Raw genomic sequence first — 8,139 nt, 5'->3', positions numbered from 1 at the left:
TAATAGATTAATTAGTTAGATCAAGCTTATACTAATACTATTGTAGTTACTATCCTTACTATAAAGAACTCTAGCTACAGATCGTTAGCTTAATAGATTAAAAAAACTAATTAATTAATTAATTAATTAATAGATCAATAGGTTAAAATATTAATAAATTAATAGGTTGATAGGCTTAGTAAGTTAATCAATCGATGGATTAATTAATCACTAGATTATTCAATTAATCAATAGATAGTTCTAGTTAGCTAATCTAACTTCAGATAATAGAGTTTCTTAGCTCTTCGCCGTAGTTGTCTTCTTAACCCTTATCACCCTAGCTCTTACTAAGAAACTAACCTAGATAGGTATAGTTCTTATATAGACAGCGCTAATTATAATAAATCGTAATAAACGTATAGTGCTAGAAGCTTCAATAGATCGCGTAATCCAGGCTCATAACCTATTAGAATAAGATAGTAGAAGTTGCTGCTTATTCTACTAGTAGCTTAGAGGTAGAGGTCTCTACCTTCTACTTATCTAGTAATAGACTTAGAGGCAGCTTATTAAAGGTTCTAGTAAAGAGAGATAAATAAGAGATAAAAAGATATTGCTAGAAGAGAGAGAATAGTTAAATTATCTTCCTAAGGTAGTCTATAGGATTCGCTCTACTCTTCTCTACTTCTATCTACTAGCTCTTCTACTACTTATATATTCGTTGTCTTAGATTCTAGAAGAGTCTTCTTAGTAGTAGCTTGCGTAATCTATGGCGTAATAGATAGATATTACTAGATAATAGTATAATAGCTTCTAGTAATAGGTTAATTGACGAGTTTTAGTTAAAGATTGAGTACTTATTCTATTAGAGATCAGCTAGTGAGCTTATATCTCCAACAGAAGTAATATAAGACTTCTAGTATTAAGCTTCTTATTAGTTAGTTTTCGTAGATAGAGTAGTAGGGTGCAATATAGTAGATAGTAATGTGTAAGTAGAATAACTCTCTATATTATACTTATACTTAAAACTTAAGTTAAATACATTAAGCTATAAGGGCTTAATATCTATACTATATACTAGAGCTTTATGTAATATACTTAGTTACTTAGTGTTACTAAGAAGTACTAATTACTAAGTAACTTGCAAGTTGCTATGCAAAGTGCTTAGTTGCTTAGTAGTGCCAAGACATACTAATCACTAAGCAGGTCACGTGACTGCGGCACGGTTGCGCAGGATTGCGGCGCGGTGCATCCTTCGGATCCTCGAAACTGATTACTAGTAAGCAGTTTTCTCTATTGCTAATCATGGATCGTAACAATTAGGTAGCCCGGGTCTATCTAATAAAATTAATTATAATAGTAAGCTGCTTAGGTGGTAAGCTATAAGGTCTACTAGTTCTTTTTTTAGGAGTAAGAGATGTAGATACTATATAGCGTACTTAGCTAGTAGAGACCTCTAAAGCCTTAGTAATAGCCTTATATAAATATCTAACCTTACGCAATATATAGATACGGATACAGTTATCGCGACTAAGATAGTAGCGTGTAGTAGGAGTACGCAACGGCGTGCGTGGTGCTTGGGGCTTAGACTGATAGAGTTGAGATAGGTACATGTTGAGAAAGATTGACGCAGAGCTAGCAGAGAGGAGAAAATTGTGGATCACTGGTTACAATACAGATTACTATGGAACCGTATGCAAAACAAGTCTAATATACCGCTTTTGTCGATCGCAATCTCCGGCTGGTGGGCTGACCAGGGTGCTATTACTTACCCTTGATACTTCAGTACATAGTAGGCGAGCTTCAAGCTTCATCCCTGATCCTTGGCGCGGCGGGCCGTTTCGCTCCGAAAGCGTACTATGTGCTCGTATATGTACTTATGTACAGTATGTAGAATGTGAATGGGTAGCCAAGACATGATCGATTTGCTACAGAAGAGTAGTATAGTACAACTTCCAAGTTGTGTGCATTGAATAACACACATCGACCCAAGCAAATGCAAAGCATAACCAATCCTAAAGCAGCGTAGAATGAATGGCCCCCAATCTGTAGTCATCAAACGCCTTGCTCCAATCAGACTTGAGGAGTTTTGCCGTGCCGCTTCAGGCTTATATGTTGGATTGCAACTGCATTACTATGGCAAAATTAGAAAATCCTGGTTGACTTTGTATGGAGAAGGGTCTCACCTTGACTGGACACGCCTCACAAGGTGTTTCCACCTTGACTGTGGCCAGGATTACGCCGTCGTGCCCGCGATTGCATTTTTGTTGGATCATCTGGCCTTTGGGACATAGCTGTTGAAATACCATCTGCGTATGCCCGCATTGGTGAGTGTATGCGTGGTAGAAACACATGATCTGTGTTGGTTTCGATCGTTGGAATCTGATTGATTGTGCTACTAGCGAGAGTGTTGTCTGTAGTAAAGTTGCAGCTTGTTGAATCTGACTTTATGAAGCCGTCTGAAGGGTGAATCTCTACAAAATTTCAGCTCAAGCGACGCTTGTTTGCGGACAGTGAAAGAGCTAGCACTGTTTGCTGCCTATGAAGGAGCAGTCGCAGTCGTACTGGGTGGGATTGGTCGGATTGTGATCCAAGTTAGTTCCCTTAGAAAAGGTATGTGAAATCGAGTGACAATATACAAGTGGATCTACAGAATGAAAGTTTCAGTAATTGCACGATGGCTCGACTGAGGACCGGTGCTATGTTCGGCTCTTGGGTGCATTTTGACCTTTTTATTTCACCAGATGTTCATCGCATTGGGCACGATCGTCTTTTGTCTCTCATGTCGTGCAGTTTGATGTATGCAAACTACCAAACAATCAGGATCCATCGTCCTTATCCAACAGTGCTGAACAATCCATTTTTGGGAACAATGGATACAAAGACTTCACCTCTGGAAGAGCCGGATGGAAGGTAGATGGCCAATCATCATGAGAGTTACAGGATGAAGTCGTACAGGGTCATTGGACAGTAGGTTGGCGTTTCTTTTGACTCGAATTATTTTTGCGGGAAGGCGGCTTCATGATGTTGTAAGCGAGAGCGGAACATCCGGGAAGGTGAGTACAAGGTAACTAGTTCAAGTGCCGTGTTCCACGAACGCATGCTTGTTGGCACCGATGGCTGTTCTGAGAGATGGACAAACGTAGGTCTCGGCCATAATGGGCGTTGTTCTCTCAGACTCGTAGCACTGTAGCAGCCAACACGCAAGTTTGTTGTTTGATTCGCAAGACTAGGCGGTTATTCGCGTATGTTAAGATTTTATGGGTCCCGTCTGGCCGTGCGGATGCAACAAGCAAGGGAATGCCTGAGGGGTTTTCTTGATCGGGGACCAAGGCTAGGGTGTCATAAGTGCTATCGAGATTGAATGTATAGTAGGTGTGCGAAGGGAATGAGTCAGCTCCCGGCCGCGATCTGTTGGCATTCTTGAGCAGGCCAGAGATCGGGGTAGGCCCGTCTTGTCCAGCATGTTCCGTGTCATATTTTCAGAGCATGTACATGTTTTGAGGGAGGGAGGGGGCTGGGGTAGGTGACGAAGCTTGATGTTTGCGAGGTATCGATAACATTCAGGCTACTAGTGTTTTCTGAAGCTTTGCATCCAATCAGGGCATGGTCTCACCGCCAATTCGGGTGGAGCCATTGGGGAGAAGAAGGCGGTGCCAGTCCTGCTTGGGAGTGCAGATGACGAGACGACAATAGCCTCGTGGCTGTCGATGGCTGCCAGGTGTGGGGGAGAGGGCTGGTGGTGTGCTGGTAGGGAGGGCAGGTAGTAGAGACAAGCGCGGCTCCATGGGCATGTTAGCCTTGTAAGTAGCTCGCTGCATCGCCAGCTGGGGACGTGCGGACGGCCTCGGGTCAACTTGTCGGTCGAGTAGACGAGGAGGCCAGGGACATGGAGGCTTCCCAGCGTGGGCATCGTCAGCGTGCATGCAGCCAGGCTCCACGGTGGGGTTGCAGAGGCCCATGAGAAGCAGACGGTGACGATTCGCAGCAGGGCGGCGAGGGTCGCTTGTGGCTGAGTGTCGAGGGCGTGTGTAGCCCCAAAGCGGGCGGCGTGGCCCTGGTGGCATAACAACGACTACATGGCCATGGTGCTATTAACAGGATGAGGCGGTGGAACGATGCGCTGGCAAACGGGTGTGGTGGTTCGTCTGAGACGCAGCTGCGGCACAGCCCTGCAGGTGTGTAGAGGTAGCGCAGCAGCGAGGGCAAAACTGACGTCGGTTGAGGGACAGCTGGCAACGCCTTGGCTGGAGTTGTTACGGGCAATGCAACCTGCAGCCCGGCGTGTATGTACGGACATTGATACAGCTTAGCGGAGGAGCTGGACGCTTGACACGTAGCCCACCATGGCTCGCCTGTCTGCCCATTGATGCTGGGCCGGCTGCACTGCGTCTCCACGACGCCGGGTGCGTCGAGCGGGTTCATTAATACTAGCAGCCGTTTCCCTCGGGTTCGCCCTGCGATTCTTCTCTTTTTGCAGCCGTTGTCATCCTGGGTGTTCGCTGTCGCCGGCGCTGTCACTGTCGCTGTCGCTGTCGCTGTCGCCGTGTGCGCGCAATTGCTCTGCGCACAGTTTGCTCGCAGTCAGTCCTCAACACCAAGGCCCCCGACCATCGCAGCGTCACCACCAAAAACTAGCAGCGCTCGCTCGCACCCAGCCCCGCGCATCCCGCAGCTCTTGTCGCAGTCACTGAGCGCGCGGTCAGGTCCGCCTGCTCGGCCGCGTCCCAGAGAGCTGCACTGACCGTGGCGGCCACACCGCCTGCCGACGTCACGGCCCTTTAAAGCGGTCGCATTGCCTGGCGCGCTGGGCATTGGAAATGCGCTGTCTGAGACACCAGGTCTACTACTTTTGCCAGCATCTCACCATCTCGACATCGACGCCAGACGTCTGCTAGTCCGCCGCACAGAGGGCCCTGCGTTGCCAGCCCCACTGCGCGCTTCCATTGGCTCGTCCAGCACGCCAACCGCCGAATAAGAAAAGGGCTCTGGGCCCGAATCACGACATTCGCTCCGCCTGCCCTGATAGAGACATTTCCATTTCAAGTGAGCTTCGCTACGCCATGTGGCAGGTTAGCACTCGACTACGTCGCTGACAGTTGTCCCAGACGTCACCCATAGTCTATCTACCCGAGCTTCCTGTACACCATTGCCATCTCTGCCACCACCACTACTATACCCACCTCAACAATTCCCCGCCCGCCTATATCTACAACACACGCCATTGTGCCATGGTCATCACTACGTCCATCGCCGTCGCCTAGTCAACAAGTCTCCGAACAGCGCTTCCCACATTGGTGCGTCATCACGGGAATCGACCTTCACTCATACAAGCGACGCGCACGGACGCCCGGTCAGAAGTGGACACTCATCGATTGGCCAGCACTCGTTGCTCTGGTTTCAAGTCTTACTTCGACTCGCCGCCATCATCCCAAGGCATCGTCGGTCTGCCTGGGCCGGGCTGCACTGTGTCTATCGTCTAGAGATACAGCGCGACGGTCCGGGTTGGCTGCTCCGGTAAGTGAGGACGAGGGCAAGGTTTCCATCATCACTCCACCAAGATAGCCCCTGTATACAATACATGCTCCGCATACCTCCGATTACTCCTGCTATCAGTGCCTTGTTGCCATCACCACCCCTTTTCGTGGCGTCCCCAGACTTACGACCTTTGACAGACGACGTTACTGAAAGATGGCTTCTCTAGACTTTGATCAGAAGTTTCTCGGCCGGATAGCCAAACAGACAGAGGAGTCAAACCCCTTCTTGTCAAGTGCCCTCTACCAGATCCTGGGTCTGTCGGTGCTCCTAGCCCGGAGGCTCATCCGTGCCAGAAAGCTCCGCAAGCTAGATACTAGTCGGGATACTCCCTCACTCTCAGCCTACCAGCATATCCTGTGGATGTCCCGCGAGGGCCTGTCCATACTCGAGCTATATGTCCTTCCCTATGCTCAGGATAACCAGCATGGTCCTGAGTGCAGAGTATTGAGCGTCAAGCTACGAGCAAGCTTCTATCACATCTTCTGTCTCTTCCACAACCAGCCACCGGTCACTGCGACCAACATGGCAAGCACTGATCCTCGCTATCCAGGCGCACCTCAGCCACTCTCACCTAAGAACGGCAATGCTCATGGTCGCAAGACAGATTCAGGCCTATCGCCCCCTTCGAAACGAGCGGGTAAACAACCGGTACTGCGTGAGCCCGTCGATTCCATCGTGTCCGAGACATCGTTTGTCACGAACCCATATGCTGCAGGAGGTCCAGTTGGTACTCCCTCACCAGGGCCACCCATCAACGCGCCTCCAGGCCTCAACCCCATTCCTATTCCGCAGCCCTCGTCTTTTATCCTTCCACCTCTCAACTTTGTACCCTTGGCGAGTGGATACTTTACGACCGCCACACAGTACGCCACTTCCTTTTTGCCTGGCTCACATCCTCTGAGATTGTCCGTCGCGCTTGAGCACAGTGCATTCTTGTGGGACTGTCTTCATGACCACGACGGATCCCGACGCGTCGCTCGGCGTGCGATCAAGGATGTTTACCGCGCGCAGGAAGCCATGGACGATAGCGAGTTTGAGGACGCTGCCGAGCTCGTGGGTATTCTGGGGCGAATGATGAAGCGTAAGAGCTGGGAAGGCACACCACGCGTCGGAGGGATGGCAAGTCCGGAACCTACTGCACAGCCCGCTGCACAAGCAAGCACCTCGGAAACAGCAACTCGAGCTGCTGCCCCTTACACACAGCGTACTCAGCAAAACAGCAAAAGGGTTGCTGAAGGACCTCCTCTGGCAGACGTCTTGATACCTCCACGATCATCAAGCGCAACGCGCAGTCGAGCAAACACGGCGAGCAAGTCTACCCCTCGCCAGAAAGAAAGCAGCAGTCACGAAGGGACACCAAAGTCGAGTTCGCGTCGGCGTTCGGGAAGCAGCAGCAGAGACGGCACTCCTCGCGCGAAGCACATCAGTGTAGAAAGCGGTGCCAGTACAACGCCTCGTGCGCCGCAAGGAAGTTCCATTCGCTCACCTACGACGCCGTCTACAGTTCGGACTTCGCACCGAACGTCGGGCAGTGCCGGCTCCTCGAAAGGAACACCGGTAGCAGGGACCTCGACACCCTTGACCCAAAGTGCAGCTGCAACACTTGTTTCCGAAAACATGCGCAACTCGCCATCGCTCCGCCGCTCACCCACCCTATACCCACCCGAACAATACGGCCCGCGCTATTCACCCTCGCAAGAGAGCTCATACCCGAGACAACGGAGGTGACTAGTAGAGACGGGTCGGGAAAAGCAAAGAAAGATGGAAGTGCAATGGACCGAGGGCTACCGGGAAGCCGACATTGTGCTTCTGCCATCGACGCAGCCTTCGTCGGTTTCCTCTACACCCGTGAACTTTGCGGGTCCCTCATACCCAGAGTATCCTATCAAGTTTCGCATTTAGCTTTTGCCAGGACGCGCGTACATATGCCTCCCCCTTTGCAGCCAAAGCAGACGAACTTGCCACCTCCATCATCCCCTCCCGTCGCAAGATGTACAGAAGAAAAGTCATATCCCTTGGATTCGTGTACCCACGATCCACTTCCGACATATCCATACCTTTGTCGTACCCTTGACACTTTGTCGTCGTTTTGTACTATAACAAGCAGGCGTTGATTGGGCGTACATACTTTGTTTTCTCTCTCTCTCTCTCTTTTCCTATTCACCCTCAACCACATGTGTGATTGCACTCTTGCATTGTAGCATACAGGAATCTCGTTCGTCAAGAGCTCTAGGCTTTTTTTATTCTCTCTTGCGAAGATAAAAATGGGAAGCAGACTTCCGGCTGCGCAATAATGTCTTGTACTTTTTTTCTTCCTTTTCTACCGATTGTTTGTTTGTTTAATTCTGTTCCGTTGGCGCTGGAGGAGGCTAATCTAAGAAACTCGCGCTTTGTGGCATTGGAATAGGGTTGCCGTAATGATACCATTGTGTTGGTTTGTGCATTTTCCTGTAGATTTGAATGTGGAAATCGATGTAATGCTTTATATGTTCAAGATCTGATCATGGAATATCTACTTGATGGCATTTACTGAGGTGCCTTGTGTGTAATCGCAACTGTTCGCTATGATTTGTGGCGTTTCTAGCCCTGACTCGAATCCTAACCCGAAGGTTGACTCCAGCGCCC

The 8,139-nt window shown here is 49.5% G+C and overlaps 2 protein-coding genes across 2 annotated transcripts; one reads left to right on the top strand and one right to left on the bottom strand.

The window, feature by feature from the left end:
• Nucleotides 1-3,575: 3,575 nt before the first annotated feature.
• Nucleotides 3,576-4,791, bottom strand: PSV08DRAFT_391107 (uncharacterized protein; the record flags this gene model as incomplete). Its single annotated transcript, XM_014226831.1, has 3 exons — nucleotides 3,576-4,033; nucleotides 4,056-4,553; nucleotides 4,722-4,791. The coding sequence occupies 3 exons, from the start codon at nucleotides 4,789-4,791 to the stop codon at nucleotides 3,576-3,578; spliced, it is 1,026 nt and encodes a 341-aa protein (XP_014082306.1).
• An 876-nt stretch (nucleotides 4,792-5,667) lies between these two features.
• Nucleotides 5,668-7,716, top strand: PSV08DRAFT_410008 (uncharacterized protein; the record flags this gene model as incomplete). The annotated part of the gene is made up of 1 exon (XM_014226832.2): nucleotides 5,668-7,716. The coding sequence occupies one exon, from the start codon at nucleotides 5,668-5,670 to the stop codon at nucleotides 7,240-7,242; it is 1,575 nt and encodes a 524-aa protein (XP_014082307.1). The 3' UTR covers nucleotides 7,243-7,716.
• Between the last annotated feature and the right edge of the window lie 423 nt (nucleotides 7,717-8,139).

This window comes from Bipolaris maydis (assembly GCF_028858645.1).
Source record: "Bipolaris maydis strain C4 unplaced genomic scaffold PSV08scaffold_7, whole genome shotgun sequence".
NCBI classification, from domain to species: Eukaryota; Fungi; Ascomycota; class Dothideomycetes; order Pleosporales; family Pleosporaceae; genus Bipolaris; species Bipolaris maydis.
Note: the sequence above shows the minus strand (reverse complement) of the source record. Positions and strands in the feature narration are given on the sequence as shown.